Source organism: Hemicordylus capensis, chromosome 17, assembly GCF_027244095.1.
Source record: "Hemicordylus capensis ecotype Gifberg chromosome 17, rHemCap1.1.pri, whole genome shotgun sequence".
NCBI lineage: Eukaryota > Metazoa > Chordata > Lepidosauria > Squamata > Cordylidae > Hemicordylus > Hemicordylus capensis.
In genome coordinates this window covers 4,033,340-4,050,864 of record NC_069673.1, presented here as the reverse complement: position 1 = coordinate 4,050,864, position 17,525 = coordinate 4,033,340, and the positions used below count along the sequence as shown (strand labels likewise).

At 51.1% G+C, this 17,525-nt stretch overlaps 2 protein-coding genes across 7 annotated transcripts in view; one reads left to right on the top strand and one right to left on the bottom strand.

Moving 5' to 3' along the window:
* The window catches only part of CNTRL (centriolin), a 42,405-nt gene extending 31,628 nt beyond the window's left edge, over positions 1-10,777 (top strand). For all 6 annotated transcript variants that reach the window (XM_053281826.1, XM_053281824.1, XM_053281827.1 and 3 more), the window contains 16 exons: positions 215-355; positions 637-763; positions 956-1,120; positions 1,391-1,550; positions 2,471-2,586; positions 2,925-3,142; positions 3,791-3,948; positions 4,114-4,187; positions 4,527-4,715; positions 4,873-5,065; positions 6,119-6,324; positions 6,698-6,838; positions 7,947-8,228; positions 8,398-8,460; positions 9,355-9,549; positions 9,907-10,777. In XM_053281826.1, coding sequence (XP_053137801.1) covers positions 215-355; positions 637-763; positions 956-1,120; positions 1,391-1,550; positions 2,471-2,586; positions 2,925-3,142; positions 3,791-3,948; positions 4,114-4,187; positions 4,527-4,715; positions 4,873-5,065; positions 6,119-6,324; positions 6,698-6,838; positions 7,947-8,228; positions 8,398-8,460; positions 9,355-9,549; positions 9,907-9,981 — 2,503 coding nt within the window. In that variant the 3' untranslated portion in view covers positions 9,982-10,777. The remainder of the gene's footprint in view (positions 1-214; positions 356-636; positions 764-955; positions 1,121-1,390; positions 1,551-2,470; positions 2,587-2,924; positions 3,143-3,790; positions 3,949-4,113; positions 4,188-4,526; positions 4,716-4,872; positions 5,066-6,118; positions 6,325-6,697; positions 6,839-7,946; positions 8,229-8,397; positions 8,461-9,354; positions 9,550-9,906) is intronic.
* A 995-nt stretch (positions 10,778-11,772) lies between these two features.
* The window catches only part of RAB14 (RAB14, member RAS oncogene family), a 28,497-nt gene continuing 22,744 nt past the window's right edge, over positions 11,773-17,525 (bottom strand). The window contains exons 6-8 of the mRNA XM_053282492.1: positions 17,107-17,194; positions 16,199-16,229; positions 11,773-14,085 (exon numbers count right to left, since the gene is read on the bottom strand). Of these exons, the coding sequence (XP_053138467.1) occupies positions 13,908-14,085; positions 16,199-16,229; positions 17,107-17,194 (297 nt within the window). The 3' untranslated portion in view covers positions 11,773-13,907. The remainder of the gene's footprint in view (positions 14,086-16,198; positions 16,230-17,106; positions 17,195-17,525) is intronic.

Here is a 17,525-nt window from a genome sequence, read left to right as displayed (position 1 = left end):
GACTAGATGGGGCTACGGCAGAAACCTATGAAGTAATGTGAGTTTGGGGGTGGTTGGCCGCATGATAGTTCTGGCGTCTGGCTCTCTGGTGCTTTAGAGCGCTGGTTGCCCGCAGTTGTTTAAAAGTAAAAACGATAAGAGCTTGGAACAGTCAGCATGTTAGCTACCGTCAGGCAGGCTGCCCTGAGAAAATGTCTCATGAGCACGTTTTCAGGATGCTTCAAGCAGATGCCAAGGACCTGGAGCAGCACAAAATGGAGCAAGAAGGGATCCTGAAGGAAATCCACAAAGTCGTCTCGGCAAAAGATTCCGAATTCCAGTCCCTGAGCCAGAAGATTGAAATCCTGACCGAAAGGCAAGTTAGATTGGTTTGAAATAAGAAAAAGAGGATTTTTCTCCTCCCAATTCATACTTGACGCTGTGACCGGGGCAGGGATGATGGGGATTGTAGTCCCAAAGCAGCTGGAGAGCTGAAGTTTTGCAGCCCTGGAACAGACCTTTAATGTTGCCCCGTGAAGACTAGAGCCTAGTTCTTCCGTTGATGTCCTACGTGAGGCCCACCCAACATCGTACCCCACCTAGCCTCTTCCCCTCTCCTCTCCTCAATTATTTGAATCCAGCACTTCACTTTCCCAGCCTCCAGAAGCTGCAGGCAGACATTCAGTTTGCAGAAGGGAACGAAGACCATCATCTCCAGGTCCTGAAAGAGGCAGAAAATATCCTCCAGAGCAAGAAGAGTGAACTGGAGAGGCTGAAGGAGCAGGTAACGGTGACATTCCGATCCAGACGGTCCTGAGAAGCAGGTGTAATCATGGGTTGTCCACGGAAAAGATCACGAGCGCATCTCGAGTGATCCCTTATTCAGATAATCCAAGGCTTCCGCCCCGAAGGATGGAGACATTGGCTTTATCTTGGCTTGAATGATTTCGCCCCCTCTCTCTCCACATGTCCGTAGACAGCAGCCCAGCAGCAGGAGTTACTCCTCTTGGATAGGCTGCTTGATCAGAAAAGAGAAGAGCGCGACCTTCTCCAAGACAGCATTGCCCAGAAGAACGCCGACCTCACCGAAGCTCTCAGGGAAGGCGAGGCTGACATCGCTGGAAAAAGGCGACAGATCAAGGTTTCCTCCTCCCCCTTATTTTTATTTCGGCACTTACTTCTCACATGTTTGGATTGTGCCGGATTATTTTTTCAATCCCCTTCAGGGTTTGTGGCTTGAGCGATTCCACCCGGTAACATTTTGTGGCCAGCTTTTTAATATTGTCCTGGCTCAGTGGTGGGCAAGGCGTGAGAGGTGGAATGAGCAATGATTAAAAGGACTCATTTTAAAAAATGAATTGATTTGAATGTACTGATCCTGCTTTGTAAGGATGTTGGTCCTCCTGCCTAGGAAGCGAAGTCTCTCCTGGAAGGCCTGAGTGTGCAGAGAGGAGAACTTGGCGCCCAGCTCCATGAGAAGAGAGCTCAGCTTTCCTTCGTGACGCAGGATATCCAAAAGGAGGAGGCGAACCTGCAGGATGTCCTGGGACGGATAATGAAGCATAAGACAGGTTCGGCTGGAAAGCAGTTTCCACCGCTGTAGTTTTTTGTGTATACTTTGTCATCTGCCCACACTGGCGCGTGTGGGTGTCTGAATGGCGAGTTGTCATCATGCCTAAGCAAATTGCTCAGAAACCAGTAAGAGAAATGGGACACCAGTTCAATTTTAAAAAGAAAAAAAAGTGTATCTCTAGATCAGGCCTGCTCAATTGGAGGCCCCCCAGTTTTGGACTACAACTCCCATAATCCCCAGCCACTGTGGCCAGTAGCCAGGAATTATGGGAGATACAGGCCAACATCTGCAGGAGGGCCAAAGTTGAGCAGCCGTGCTCTAGATACTGGAGCGGGGGCTGGATTATTACCTGCCAATAAAGATAAATGTTAAATGTTGTATAAATGTATTTTAAACAGGATTCCTGTTGAATGATAATGCACGATGTCACACAGGCTGCTGCCCTGTGATGGCGATAGTGCTGGCGGTTCTTGCCTTGCCGGAAGAACCGGAGTCCGGATGCTGCTTAGCAAAGCGGACAATCCATGCTGGTTACCACCAGACCAGCTCTCCTCCTTGGATTGCGCCCAGCTATCTGTCTGGCAGGGCATCCAACATCAGTCCCACCCTTGGGCTTCACGCCCAGCTGCTAGAAGACCAGAGCTCCCTCCAGCAGCTTCAGTGGGTCAGGATGCCCCCTGAGTCAGACAATTGGTCCCTCGAGGTCAGTCTGGTCTGTTCCGATGAGTAGCAGCCATCTGGGATCTTGAGCGAGGGTCGTTCCAAAGCCTGCTGCTGCCTGCGATCGTCCTCTTTCTCTTTTGGTTTGTTTCTAACTGGCAAGAGTCGAGCCTGGGACCCTTCTTCCCTCTCTGTGTTTGGATTGGCTCGCTTTGAACTGACGCAACTCTGCTTCTTCCTCTTCCGTCCATTTATTAGAACTCAAGCACGTTCTGGAGATGTTGCAGCTTGAGAATGGTGAACTGGAAGGCCTGAAGCTCCAGCACAGCCAGAAAGTGGATGAACTGGAAAGCCTGCAAGGAGCCGTGCTGGAGGTGAGGGAGGTTGACTCTCGCCTTCTTGGAGACAGGTGTCATTCTTTCATTGCTCAGGATGTGCGATCTCCCTGAACCAATGAGTCTTGATGGGGTTGTAGCTCTGTGATAGAGCATCTGCAAACGGGTCCCAGGTTTGCTCCCTGGCAACTCCAGGTATGGCAGGGAGCGACGTCCTACCTGTGACCTTGGAGAAGCCGCTGCCAGTCAGTGTAGACCATACTGAGCTAGGCGGACCAGCGGTCTGACTCAGTATATGGCAGCTTCCTGTGCTCCTCAATGGGATCAACGCTGAAACAAAATCCCTCATGTGGGTTCGTTGGTGTCTTAACGCCTAGGAGAAGCTGCTGTTGGAGAATCTCCAGCGGGCATCGCAGCAGCAGCGTGGGGAGGCGGAGCGCCAGAGGCAGCTGCTGGAAAGGACCCAGCAAGAAGCCGAGAAGCTGAGCGCTCAGCTCCACAACCTGCAGAGCAGCATCAAGGCGCTGAGAAGCGAGAAGCAGCGCCTGGAAGAAGACTGTCAGAGTCTGGAGGGGAGACTGTCCACAACCAAAAAGTGAGGGCGGCTGGGAAGGGAGAGGGCTCTCTCGGGCTAAATGTTCTTCCCGTCAATACCACCCAAACACCTTCCCGTCAATACCACCCAAACATGCCACCCAATACCACCCAAACATGCCACCCAATACCACCCAAACACCTTCCCGTCAATACCTTCCCGTCAATACCACCCAAACATGCTCCATATGTGAAGCCCTTGCCACTAGGTAGCACTGCCTTCAGTTATAGAGCAAACTATACTGTCTGAAATACTGAATGCCCCCTTCCATGGATGCAGGCAGTGACTGTCCCCTGCTCTTGCACATTTTGATATCCGTTCTCTGAAACAAGGGTGCTTCCAAAGTTTTTTATTTCGTTATTGACGGACTGATTTCCTGAGCCAGTCCTTGCTGTCTCAAGCAGCCTACTGGGCTAGCAAGATAAGCATAAAGCCGATGTATTGTGAAGCATTTCCTGTTGTTGTTCTCCTCCTTCCTTTCTGTTCTTTCCGGTTTATCACTCCGGCTCCATCCATTACATTGCAGAATCTCAGTCCAGCACCCGGAATGACCATTCCTTTTGGAGTTTAGCTTTTTCCAAAAGTACATCCGTCTTGCCGGAGGTATGAAGTGGAATTCAGGACAAATGTGTCTCTTCCGTTTCCCAGAACCTTGGCTTCTATGGAAGACGACAATAAAACGGCACTCAGCAGCGTACAGCAAATGAACGAGGATATCCAGGCGCTGGAGCGGGAATCAGATCAATTGCAAAAACGCAAGAAATTGTTGAAGGAAGACGTTGCAGACTTACAGAAGCACCTTCATGGTAGAGAACAGCTTTCCCAATAGTTCCGTAGGGCCCATTCTTTTCCTTTCCTCTTTGACATATAATAAATTTCAGTTTTAAAATCTGTTCCACCCTCCTCTAGCCCTCCTTAATTATTGCACTTTCCCCCCTTTTTGACAAGCTGTAACTGTGTGTTTTCCGTAGCCAAAAAGGAGGAACTGGCTCTCCTGAAGACTGAAGTGAGTGACTCCCGACAGCAGCTTCAGCAATTGGGAAAGGTGAGCTTTCTTCTGAGATTTCTAGTGTTGTGGATATAGTTGGCATGGAATGCAGCATCCTCGGAGAATAGCCATAACTCGGTTGGGGAGAGAGTGTGCTTTGCGTGCAGAGGGTTCAGGTTCAATCCCCAGCATCTGTAGATGCAGCTAGGAAAGCAAGACCCTTGTGCGAAACTCCGGGGAACTGCTGCCAGTCAGTGTAGACAACGCTGAGATGATGAGACCAAGGATCAGACTTGGGGTGGTGGCAGTATGAACATAGAAACCCTAAGACTTTGAGGGTTGGGGCCATAGCTTTGTAGAGCAGTATTTTTAATTTTTTTTGCTCTAAAATGGCAGGATGCAGAAAAGGCTGCCCGGCTGAAAGAGGAGTTGCTCCGCGAACAGGCAGCCCTGAAGGAGGACCTTGGCAAATATGCCCGGAAGTGCCGGGAATGCCAAGAAGCCCACCGCAAAGTGGAAAGCCAGCTGCAGGAGCTTTGCAGGGACCTGGAGGAGCAGGAGCGGGAACGGGCGGAAGGAGAGATGGTACAAGATTCAAATCCGCTCTCTGGTTTGTCCAGCCAGAGCTCTCTGCATCTTGAAAGAATCGCACTGGCTGTCAGGATCTGCTTGAAACAAGGCAAGATCTGAGGCTAGGGAGTCACTCTCAGGTGGCCTCCTGACCTGTTGCCCTTCCGCCTAGATCCTTCAGCGCCTCCGGGAAGACGTGCAACGTGAAGAAAAGCAGCTGAAGGAGTGTGCAGCGAAACAGGAGGGCCAGAAGCAGGTGCTGGAGCAGGCCATTGCCCGGGTCCAAGGGGCAGAGGAGCGGATCCGGAAGCTCCAAGAGGAGGAGTCCTGCTGTGCAGCCCTCAAGGAGACCGTCGGCAAAACCCGTGCGTGGTAGCCAAATGCATCGTGTCTGCAGCCTTGAACACGCTTAGCTAAGATTTCTTTCTCATCCCCAAAGGCTTAGAGAACATAAGAACAGCCCTGCTGGATGGCCCATCTAGTCCAGCATCCTGTCTCACACAGTGGCCCACCAGATGCCTCCGAGAAGCCCACAGGCAAGAGGTGAGGGCATGCCCTCTCTCCTGCCGTTGCTCCCCTGCAACTGGGATTCAGAGGCATCGTGCCTCTGAGGCTGGAGGTGGCCTATAGCTATCATGTCTAGTAGCCATTGAGAGACCTGCCCTCCACAAATTTGTCTTAGCCCCTTTTGAAGCCGCCCAAGCTGGTGGCCATCACCACATCCCGTGGCAGAGAATTCCATAGATTAATGATGCACTGTACGAAAAAGGACTTTCTTTTGTCGGTCCTGAATTCCAGTCAGTTTCATGGGATGACCCCTGGTCCTAGTGTTGTCGGAGAGAAAGAAAAATTTCTGTCTACTCCATGCATAATCTTATAAATCTCCTCCATACCTCCCCTTAGTCACTTTCTAAACTAAAGAGCCTCCGATGGTGTGGCCTTGCCTCATCAGGAAGGTGCTCCAGGCCCCTGATCTTCTTGGTTGCCCTCTTCTGCACCTTTTCCCACTCTGTAATGTCCTCCTTGAGACATGCCGACCAGGACTCCAAATGTGGCCGCCCCGTAGATAGTATAAAGGCATTATAATATCAGCATTTATTGTCACTCCCCTAATGATCCCTAGCCGGGAATGTGCCTTTTTCACAGCTGCTGCACATGGGCAGCATTTCCAGAGCAGATAAAGGTGCTTGTAGAACACCCTGATGATGAACTGTGTGATCTTAGGCCTCGCTGCCGAGCTAAATATCCACTCATCAGGGTATTGCAATGGATGTGGGAGTCCCAGGTTCAAATCCACACTGAGCTATGCTGTTCCCTGGGGGGGCCTCAGCTCCGCCAGAACCCTGTCGAGTGGTTGAAATGCTGCTCTGAGTCTCTTGCAGAAAGATCGTGGTTTTGAATCCTCTGCTTGCTTCTAGGACAGCAACTCTCTGAAAAAGAACGGGTGTTGCAAGAAAAGGCCGGGGAGGTGGCCTCCCTCCAGAGGCAGCTGGAAGTCTCCGTGGCCGAGCAGAGTGCACTCCAGGCTCAGATCCAAGCGGAGAGGAAGAAAGCCGAGAAGCAAATCGCAGGCCTGAAGGATGCGATCCAGATGCAGAGGGCCCAGCTCGAGGGAGCCCTTCAGGTATGCCGCTGTGTTGTTTGGCTGCCATAAGCTGGGGCGGCTCTTCCATGAGGCAAGGTGAGGTGGTCACCTCAGGTGGCAGACGGTTGGGGTGGTAGGTTGCACCCTTCGGTCCCAGGTATTTGTTGAGCACGCAGGGCGGGGCCTTCTCGGTGATTGCCCCTGGGCCATGGAACCCACTCTCAGTTGAGATCCATGTGGTTTCCTCTCTCTCTCCAGCTTTTCGGAGGAATCAGAGTTCAATAAAAACAGAACAAATATGGCTAATAATTTTTCCCTTCATGTCAGCCACTATGAAAATTGTCCTCCCTCCCATCTATTTTATTTTACGTTATTTATTTTAATTACTTGACTTTAAAAAAAAATGTTCTAGGAACAAAAACAGGAAAACGCCTGCCTGCAGAAAGAAGTGGCCTCCATAGAGCAAGTGGCACAGGACAACCACCAGCGTGCCAAGCGGCTGATGAAGGACCTGGGCCACATCCAGGAAGAGTACTTGGCGCTCAAGGCACAGGTAGCCCCCTGCATTGGCAGCACTGCCGACAGAGCCAGCGCCACTTCTTGGCGTGGGCCTCGTTCTGGCCAAAGTGTCGGGGGCAGTCCCGTGTTTGCTCCGATGGGTGCCGCCTGGCACACGGACCTTTCCCATCCTTCTGTGCACGCGGTGTGGAGAGAGGGATAGAGAGGTTTTGGTTTAACGCTCTCCCATCACTCTGGAACTCAGGGGTCACCCAGGGAAAAGGAGATGCAGTTGGTTCAGGACAAACACAGTGGCTAGTACTGCAGCCTTGTGACTGATTGGCTTGACTTGACGTGCCTTCTTTCTTTCTTTCTCTCTCTCTCTCTCTCTCTCTCTTCCTCTTCCTTCCTTCTCTCTTCCCTTTCCTCTCCATTTATTTCTTTTGATTTCTGTACTGCCCTTTCAAAAATGGCTCAGGGCAGCCTTTCTCTCCCTCTTTCTTTCTCCATCTTTTTTCTTTCCCCTTTCTTTTTTCTTTCTCTCGTTTTCTTTCTTTCCTCTCCCGCCTGCCCCAGTCTCTCCAAAGCACACTCCACGAGAGTGGGGCTACGACTGCCATCTCACCCAACACTCTCTCTTGCGATGCGAGTAATTGTCACATTAGAAACATACCTGAACTGGGTTCTGGATATTGGGCAGCCTCCTACGCGGGGTGCTTGGGGCCAGTGACAGGACTGCAGCCATGCCAGCGTCGTGCGGAGCTGCCGATGGCATGAACTGGCACCACCACCAAGATCTGGGGATGTGCCGTTGTTGTGTGACCGTGGGACTGGGTTGCTGCTGGTGGATCTCAACCATGGCATGTCCACGGCACCACCCATGGACGCGCCAGTTCCCAGAGTTGTAGCTCCGTTAGGAGTAGGGGGCGTAACAAGGCTGGAGTGGGCCTTGAGACAGAGAGCAAACTGTGCTTCAGCCAGAGCCCGCCCCTAGGACACTTGTCCCCTTTTGCTCAGCGGTCACTCTGCCCCTAGTTAGGAGGATTCCTGCAGGCAATTGTATCGAGACCACCGTGTGTGTCAGCTGCGTTGTGTGCCCATCAGCTGGTGGCATTGGGCACATTTCCCCGCCTCTCTCTCTGACCCTGCGTTCTGTGGCTTAGATGAAGAGTCAAGAGGATCTGGAGAAGCAGCAAAGAGAGATCCGGGAGGCTGTGAAGATGCTGAAACTGGAAGTGAAAGACCGCCTGAGGACCGGTTTGAAGGACCTGAGCCAGTCCCCACCGGAACCCCTGGAGGAAGAGGAGGAAGGCACAATGTCCCAAGCCTCAGACAGCCTGCAGAGAGAGTGGGAGAGTCTGAAGGAAAACGACCCCTTTGCAGCCAACGAGGCACGGATGCTGTGCTTCGAGGAGAAGCTGGACCTGTCCAGAGTCCACATCACGGTAAGCGCACCCCTTCCACAATCCATGAGGTCCCCACAAGAGAGCTGGTGGCACACTTCGGGAGTGGGGGAGGTTCTTATCCAGGGCTAGGGTTGCTTGGCCTGCTCCCTTCACAAGGCAGGCCTGTGCAAAAGGTGATCTATGGTGATCTGGCCTTTCCCTCTTAAAGGATGAACAGTGGCGTGGAAAAGCCCGCCGGGAACAGCTGCAGCACCACGAAGATCGCCTCAAGGTTAGTTGCAGTTTGTGCAGCATAGCGTTGTTGTTGTTGTTATAATTAATTAAATGTATACCTCGCCCAAACTTGTGTCCCTGGGCGGCTAACAAAGTTGGGGCGGGGAGGTGGAAAGCTTAGTGGATCCTTATTTTGTTGCCACAGGAGTCCCTGTTAACTGGATAATGCCCAGATCCGTGTGGTGTAGCGGCATTCCCTTTTTAGGGTGGGCGCTGGGAGAAGGGTAGTGGCTAGATTGGTGCTTAACACACACACACACACACACACACACACACACACACACACACGAGTGTATCTGGTGCAGAACTCAGCGAAAATGAACTCTTTTGACTTTGAAAAAGCACTTTTGTTCACACAAGACATAACTTGTGGAATTCTCTGCCACAGGATGTGGTGACTGCCAGCAGCCTGGATGGCTTTAAGAGGGGTTTAGATAAATTCACGGAGGACAGTTCTATTAATGGCTACTAGTCAGAGGGCTATAGGCCACTTCCAGCCCCAGAGGCAAGATGCCTCTAAATGCCGGAGAGAGCGCATGCCTTCAGCTCTTGCCTGTGGGCTCCTCAGAGGCATCTGGTGGGCCACTGTGGGAAACAGGATGATGGGCCTTCTTGGGCCTGTTCTTTAGTTCACATGGCAAACAAAGTCTGAAGCAGACAGGAGACCCAAACAGCAATACCTGCGATGATCCTCTGGGGCAAACTTCCTTGCCCCTTCCCTGCCACTCTACTTGCTGGCCTTCCTCACACCTTTCCCTCTCCCCGTCCCCCTCACTGGACTACCTGGTGTGACCTAAGTGACATGGGAGGTGGGTGTCTGGCGAAAACATACGGTCTGCTCTCTAAACCCCAAGCAACCCCCTCAGTGTCAAGCGGACTGTCCTTCCTTCAGGCGCGGCTTCGGCAGTGCATGTCCAAACAGGTGGAGGTGCTGATTAAAGGCAAGCAGCAGACCGAGGGCACGCTGCATAGCCTCAAGAGGCAAGTGGATGCCTTGGACGAGCTGGTCAGCAGCACCTCCTCTGAGTCGCTCTTCCCCTCCTTAAACTCTTCCCTCCATGAAGACCTGAACTTCACCAGGAACCAGGTGAGCTTTCTCTACACTCTCTCTCTCCCCCTAGTACCTTTCCCTAAATGGGAAGTGGCCTTTGGGGCAGGGAATGATGGGAGTTGTAGTCCAACAGCATCTGGGGACCAATGTTCCCTCTAACAGATTCCCAGATTTTGTTGACTGCAACTCCCAGAATCTCCAAGCAAAAGCCACCGCTCCTGGGGATGCTGGGAGTTGTAGTCAACACGTGGGACTCCCTGTGTTAGGGGACACTGCTGGGGCCCCAAGTCTGAGAAGCTCTGGGATGGCCCAGTATCCCAGGAGGGTATGCAGTCAGGAGTAGCCATGGAAGGCATCGCCCATGTCGGACTCCTGAATGGACTTCTTTTCTAGTTCGCCAGATCCCCTTCCAGGATCCCGGCAGGCAAGTTGACACCACCTCCGGCCAGCCACCAGTACAAGGCATGAACTCAGCCAAGCAGGCAGGAGATGGGGATGTGAAGGCCGAGAATCTGCTGGGTGTTAGAAGCCGCCTGTTATGCAGGAAGTGTTCCTGAAGGTCTGGTATTTCTGATCTATCGGACTCACTCCTTTAAGCACAGGAGATCTGCCTCTGCCAGCTGTGCATCAGGGATCGGGACCTTAATGCTTGAGCTTCTGGGCTAACTGGCTCATGCAGGCTGCTGTGAGGTGTCTCCACCCACCATATACCAGTAGCAAATATCAAGCCATAATTCCAATCCAGACTGGCCTAGCAGTTCCAGGCAAGCTCGAATCCAGCGACCTCCCATTCTTGAGACAGGGCCCCCTCCTTCCTGCCCAGAACAGCCAAGTACCAAACAGAAAACACCAGCCTAGCTTGTGATGGGCCACTGTCAAAAAGGGATGCATCTCTGCAGTGAGCAGTATCTGGCCAAGTAATAATTACTCTTGATGGTTATATAGCCACTGCTTTTCTACAACCCAGGTTTACAAGTACTTGGAAATTACTACCTCATTTGCTTATAAGCCACATAGGCCTGGGGATGCTGTTCGCCTGTGAGCTCTGATCTTCTTCCCCCGCTATACCCTCAGTTGTATACTAGGCTGAATGTTCCTTTGTACTGAAAGTGGGGATGGGGTGCAGGCATGTGAATTTATGATTGATTGTGTTTTAGGTTTTATACATTCCTCAGCAATATTAGTGAAAATGTTTCATTTGTAAGATGTTCAAAGCATTTCAGTGGTAAAATATTTTAATAAAAGACTTTGGAACAAATGGTGATTAAGTATTCTGCTACCTATAACTTATGAAAAAGGTCTTCAGGTACGTATTATTAATAATAATTTGATTTCTATACCACCTTTCCAAAAATGGCCCAGGGCAGTTCTGATAAATTGGGTGCTGTGGTTCTGGTATATTCCAAATCTGCCGCAATCCACCTAGTGTAGCCCGGTATATTCCAAATCTGCTAGACTACACCTGGTGTAGCCTGGTGTATTAAGGCATATTCCAAATATCCCAGAATACACCTAATGTAGCCTGGTATATTCCAAATCTACCAGAATACAACTACTGTAGCCTGGTATGGTTCCAAGGGTGGTTCTGTTAATTGTTCGCCTAGCATCTTGTGTGTCGAACCTCCACACAGGGTGCTAAGGCGAAGCAGCCGCTCTTCTACCTTGCTCTAACTTCTACAACAAAGCACCACACGTGGCCGTGAAGTATAATGCAGAAAGATACACAGGTGGGGCTACAGTTTGGAGACAGGGAGCAAGCACCTCCTTTCTCTGCTTCATATTTGATCTGGGTATCAGTTCCGAGAGATCAAGCTGTTCTATAGGGACATCCCACTGTCTTTGCTTACTGGACAAAGAGGCCCCCTTCCTAGAGGTGGCTCAAGCAGGGGATGGCAACTCTCCCTTTTGGACTAAGACTCCCCAAACGCCAGCCGCCGTGGCCAAGAGTCAGACGATGGGAGCTGTGCTCCCACATCTGCAAGACGGAAGGTGCCCCACAGCCCTGATTTAGTGCAGTCTCTCCCTGGTGCGTTTTGGACGGGGGGCCTCCAGTGGACAGGGAACCATTTTCTTACTCCTTGGCCATAGTGGAGAGTTTAAAATTCCACCTCCCTAGGAGTGAAAGTAGTCTGAACTCTTGCCATCTTGCAAGGATAGCCATTCTGCTGACAGGCAAGCAGGGGTTTGTCACAAGGAGGAATACTGTGCCCACTTCATGCACCCCCGTTATGGTCAGTCTTCAAAGAACCACTACGGTCATTTTATCTAGATACAGGTACTTTATTTACAAATATTTAGATAATAGCATTGTTACATTAAATGGAGTACAGCAGCCCAAATCAGTCCTGTCGTAGAAACAAAGACCTCCTGTAACTTTAATTGGGGGGGGGGAGAGAATATAAGACCAGTGGAAGGGGGCAAGGGGGAACTTGCACCACAAACAAGCTGCAGGAAGCAATTGCCTTTGCCCAAAAGTTAATTCTATCAACAGGTCATGGTCCCTGGGCAAATCCCCCCCCCCCTGCAAATATGGTGAGTTTCATTTTCAGCAAAAGAGCCACGCTGCAAAGTTATATCCATCTACTTTAAGAACCTTAGGTTGGGGGGGGGGGCAGGGGAGGACCCGAACCAGATCCAAACAAAAAGGACACTCTCTCTCACACACACACGAAGGGACAGTTCACAAGTCATCCCACACACCAATTGCTTTGCACATTCCAGTTTTTGGCTTTTTCTTTATTTAACATTGACTGTACAAGATGCTGGTTATCACCTGTTGCTCACACACAGTGGAATGTGGCCTCACCTTAGTGTCTTGCAGGGATTTCTACCTTGCCGGAGCTGCAACGGTTCAGACAGGCTCCTCTTGCCCTAGTCACGCCTAACCATTCGTTGCCCCCCACTCAAAAAAAAAGAAGAGGCCAGGCTGCCGTGGAGAGTACAGTACAGTGTCGAGATTGATTGCGTGACTCCAAGCCAAGACAGAAGAGAGCTCTGCATATACACCCAGTGCCGTGAATTAGCTCTTTTGGGGGCAGGCGGGGTGGGGGGTGGGGGAGATCCTTGCAGGGAGGAAGAGCTTAAAAAGGAGCAGAAGTTAAGCCTGCCAAACTGTAGTGTCAAATGCCACAATGTAGTTCCAAAAAAAGGGGGGGGGGGAGAAACAACCCACCACAGAGTGCAAGGTGGCCACTCGTGACCGTCCAAAGGAGAAGAAACCTTCTGTGGGAGTACAAGATGTGCAAAGGAGCCCAGCAGGAAACAAAGCTGGATTAATGCACAATTCTTACTAGAGAGGAAGGGGAAGCAGACTAGCACACCATCAGTTATACAAGACCAAGAGAGCGGACAGGGCAGTGCAGAGAGGTGGACCTTTCTTTTGCATCCCCTTAGGAATCGCTACCCAGTGGCAACCTCCAAATGTGAGAATTGAGCCTACGGTCAGTGAACTGCAGTTCCTAAGTGGTGGGAGGGAGGGAGGAAGACGAAGACACACACACACACACACACACACACACACACACACACACGGTCATGTATAAGGCCAAACTGTACAGACCGGTCCGTTCTTCTAGTCCTAATGCCAGCAATCAGGCCTTTCCTCGTTAAAATCGTATACACAGAATTTGCTTCCAGCTCAGAGCCTTCGAAACTGATACATATTTATGGTCGGTTAACAAGGGTGGATCTGGCAAGGATCAGCAGCAGCAAAGAGGCAACAACAAGCTATCGAGCACAAGACACCCCCGGCTGGGTGCCCGGCCAGGTCCAGCACGCCATTCACCCCCCTGCAACCCACAACGTCCCCCTGCCCGCCCCAAAACTGTGTAACAGGGAATCCTCCTAGCCCCAAGGAACGTTATGCGGGATTCTTGCTCTACCCTCGGAAGCCATTTCACAGATAAGTCAACTTCTTTGTTACTAAAAGGACAGATTCAGACCAGTTGCAGGGTGGGAGGAAGAGGCACAAGCTAACAAAGTTAAACCTCACAAGAGAGACAAGGCCCTGCAGAGAGAGAGAGAATGAGAATGCGAATGAAGAGTAAAAATCATGAGGTCCAGCATCAGTGCTCTCTTTTTGTAAATCATGGATCGGTGACATCTATTCACAAGGACAATCATGGGGGGGGGAGAGAAAAAAGGCTTCTAGATTTACCATGCAGGGAGAGGGTTGACTCTACTTGCCTTTGATAACCTGATTACATCTAAGTTTCTCTTTTTTATTTTTTTTTATTTTTTATTTTTATTTTTTAGCAGTTTAGTACTGTGTTAAACTGTTGCCTCAGGAGTTTTAATCAAACCCGTTAAGATGTACAGAGGAGACCGAAGCAGCCGAAAGCACTGCTCCTAACAGAGGTGAGAGGTCAGAAACAGAGCCCAGAGCACCGAGGTCACTAGCAGCCACAGCCTTCTCTCTGGGGCTGGGGTTCGCTGGTTAGCCGGCCACCCTGGGGAGCCGAAGGCTTGTGCTGTACACCCGACTCGGCGGCGTTCAGATCCAGGCTCCCATCCTGGATGTTCTGGTAGATCTTCTTGGCCGCCTCTAGGAATGCATCCTCCACGTTCTCTCCTCTGGAGGAAGGAGGAGAAGCGGCAAGGTTAACTTGGAACCCACATGGAAGAGCCGTCTCCCCTTGACATGGATTCTGAGATGTGGACCACCACTCCCAGAATCCAGATTCCAGGGTTATTTAAAATATGTATATCCCACCTCTCCAGCATGAGACTGCTTGGGGTGGCTCAGACAATACAATACAAAAGTTAATCGACGTCAGTTCAAAGTAGACCCAGTTAAAAGCAGACTTGCTGATTAAACACTTTACTGGAAGCATACTCTTAAGAAAATTGAAAACCTGTGTTTTTTTTTAAAAGAGGGAGAAAGCATGCTTAACACCTTTGCAGTTCATGCATCTCCTAATGATACAGAGGTTACTAGATAGATAGACCTGTCCACTATGTTGTACCATTATTGGTTAGAGCAGTGATTCTCAAACTTGGGTCCTCAGGTGTTATTGGACTTCAACTCCCATAATCCCCAACCAAAGGCCACTGAGGCTGGGGATTATGGGAGTTGAAGTCCAATAACACCTGAGGACCCAAGTTTGAGAATCCCTGGGTTAGAGTGTTGAATTAGGACTGGGGAAGATCCAGGTTCAAATACCCAGTGAGTTTCATGGCTGAATTGGGGACTCTGGGCCAGTCAACTGATCCCTTGGCCTGACGTACTGCACATGGTTGTGGTGAAGATAGGGACCGAGGAAGCTGCCTTCTACTGAGTCAGACCCTTGCTCCATCTAGCTCAGTATGGTCTACACTGACGGGCAGCGGCTTCTCCCAGGTCACAGGCATGAGTCTCTCTCAGCCCCGTCTTGGAGATGCTGCCAGGGAAGGAACTTGGAACCTTCTGCAGGCAAATGCTCTTCCCAGAGCAACCTCATTCCCCAAGGCCTCGGTTCCCAACCAGGGTTCCTTCAGATGTTGCTGAACTACAACTTCCAGTATCCCCAGCCATAATCAACTGTAGCTAGGGATGCTGGGAACTGAAGTTCCAACACATCTGGAGGAAGAACCCCGGCTGGGAACCACTGCCCTAAGGGGAATCTCTCAGTGCTCACATAGTCTCCCATTCAAATGCAAACCAGGGTGGACCCTGCTTAGCAAAGGGGACCCATTATGCTTGCTACCACCAGACCAGCTCTCCTCCCATAAACTGTGTGCACTGCTCTGGGTTCCCTGGAAGGAGAGCAGGATGTAAAATGTCATTAAAATCAATATACTGGGGGGACCTCTCTGGTTTTTAGCTGCCACAATCGCGGTGCTTACAAAGCAGTGTTTGGATCAAGCCCACCCCTTTTTCTACACTTCCAACACCAAGTCATCAGGTGCCGCCTTCCAACCCACCTCGGGGCCAGCTGGGAAGCCCCCGACCACGCAATGCTGGTTCAAGGACAGGCCTCAACCCAGATGAGCACCCCTGCTCAAAAAGCAGTGCACATTTGCACAGGGCATCCAGCAGAGAGAAAAAGGAGCGAGGGAGGGGTTCCTGTTTGCTGTCTACAGGTCAAGGGGCCTGCAGTATCCGGCGAGTCCTAACTTGCAGTTTACGGAAGTTTCGAGCTCACGGGGCCAAAGAATAGGGGCAGGGAGGAGGGACCCAAGACGCAGCCCACTTCCTCATTCTGAGCAGTTTGCTGCCCCACAGCAACTGTCGAGGGCAGGCCCACACCCTCAGCAGGCCAGAAAGGCACAGCCCCTCCCATTGGCCAGTCTGCGGCGATCTCACAGCATGTCACAACCTTCCTGGGAAGTGAGGGTCACCCGCCGAATGACAACAGCACAGAGGATTGTGTACTTTAGATTTCAAGCCCTCTGGGGACAGGAAACCTCCTTTTCGACGGCCAAAACCACTATGAGAACGTCTGGCTGAAAAGTGGACTGCTACTGATGGAGAAAGGACGCAACTTGGCAAGTTGTGGCTGCAGATGGCTAGCGGGCCAGCGGCAAACCTCTCCCCCCCCCCCAACCCAGCTGTCGGAGCCAGGAGGGCCCCCCGCCAGGACTCAAAGGCGGCAACAGCAGCAGCTAAGACCACGCTTCGGCTCAGAGCAAGCAGCCCCCGCTTTTCAAGGAAAGGAGGCTCGAATCGACAGAAGCCGTTTCGGAGTCGGGAAATCCAGCCACTCACGTTTTTGCGCTCGCTTCAAGGAACAGCAACCCTGTTTGGAAACAAAATGGGACGTTCAGTGTGCATAGAAGTGCAGAGGGACCTTGGGTAAGCAACGCCAGCGACCTGGAGTGACCCGGGTTCTAGAGGTGGGTGCTGTCGAGTCAGATGGAAGCCGACGATCAAGGAAGAAGCTGGGAGAAAGGGACTCGGACCAGAGGAGAGGGAGCTGCAAGCGCGCATTTCTTGGGATGGACTGCCTTGTGTTTTTGCTCCGTGAAACGACAAATCCTCTGTTCTTTAAAATACGTGTCAGCTCTCTCTATCTGAGTAGCACCCTATGCCCCTACAGCATTCCTTCACTATCAAGGGCCGCAGAGATCATTTTTACCCAAGCAACAGGTAACTCTGAATTTAAGATGCCTTCTGTTTTTTAAAAAAGGCAGATTAAATAAAAGTTATACCTGTATTTACCCGAAAGGAAGAGGCCTCTGCATTTAAGACAAGGCCCCCCCCCCACTCAATGTCTAACATCCAAGAATATGGAAAAAACCTAGTCTTAGATTCAGGTAGAGACATCAGCATAGGGGAAAATTACTGGAGATAAATGGCAGCATTGGCTACATGGTCACAGGCTCAGTTCGACTGGCAAGAGGTGTCCCAGAAGGGTCATGGCTCTGGGTGGCCCCTGGGTCCATGTTCCCTCTCACGGGGATTCCCAAGTGTAGCTGACTACAACTCCCAGAATCCCCAAGCAAAAGCCATTGCAGCAGGGGATGCTGGGAGTTGTAGTCAACATCTGGGAATCCCTGTGAGGGGGAACACTGCCCTGGGTGCTGCCACCTTACCAAGCAACCCACCCCTGGACAGCTCTCGTCTCAAGCACCCACTAGGCCCTCGGGGCTACGAGTCACCGTGGCCACACCCACCGTTCTCTTCAGCAAACTGTTTGGCTTCTTCATACGTCACATCCCTCTGCGCCTCCAGGTCCGCTTTGTTTCCTATAAGGATTATCACCTGCGCCAGGGGAAAGACACAAGCGAGGGGTGAGGCCACACCACACAGATCTCAATATCTAGTCTTAGTCGTATGGTGAATGGGCTCAACTGAAGACAAGCAACCAACAAATAGGCTCCCTCCACATTCAGAGGCCGGATGCTTCCAAATACCAAGTTCAAGTTCTTTAATGTTACAGTCACAAGCCAAAACAGAAGAGAAAGGTTACAGCTATATAACAATAAATTGAGTGTATATGATTAGAACAGGCTGAACTTAGAATCAGATGCTTCCAAATACCAGTGGCAGGGGAGGAGGCAGGAGAGGGGGTACGCCTTCATCTCCTGGCTCG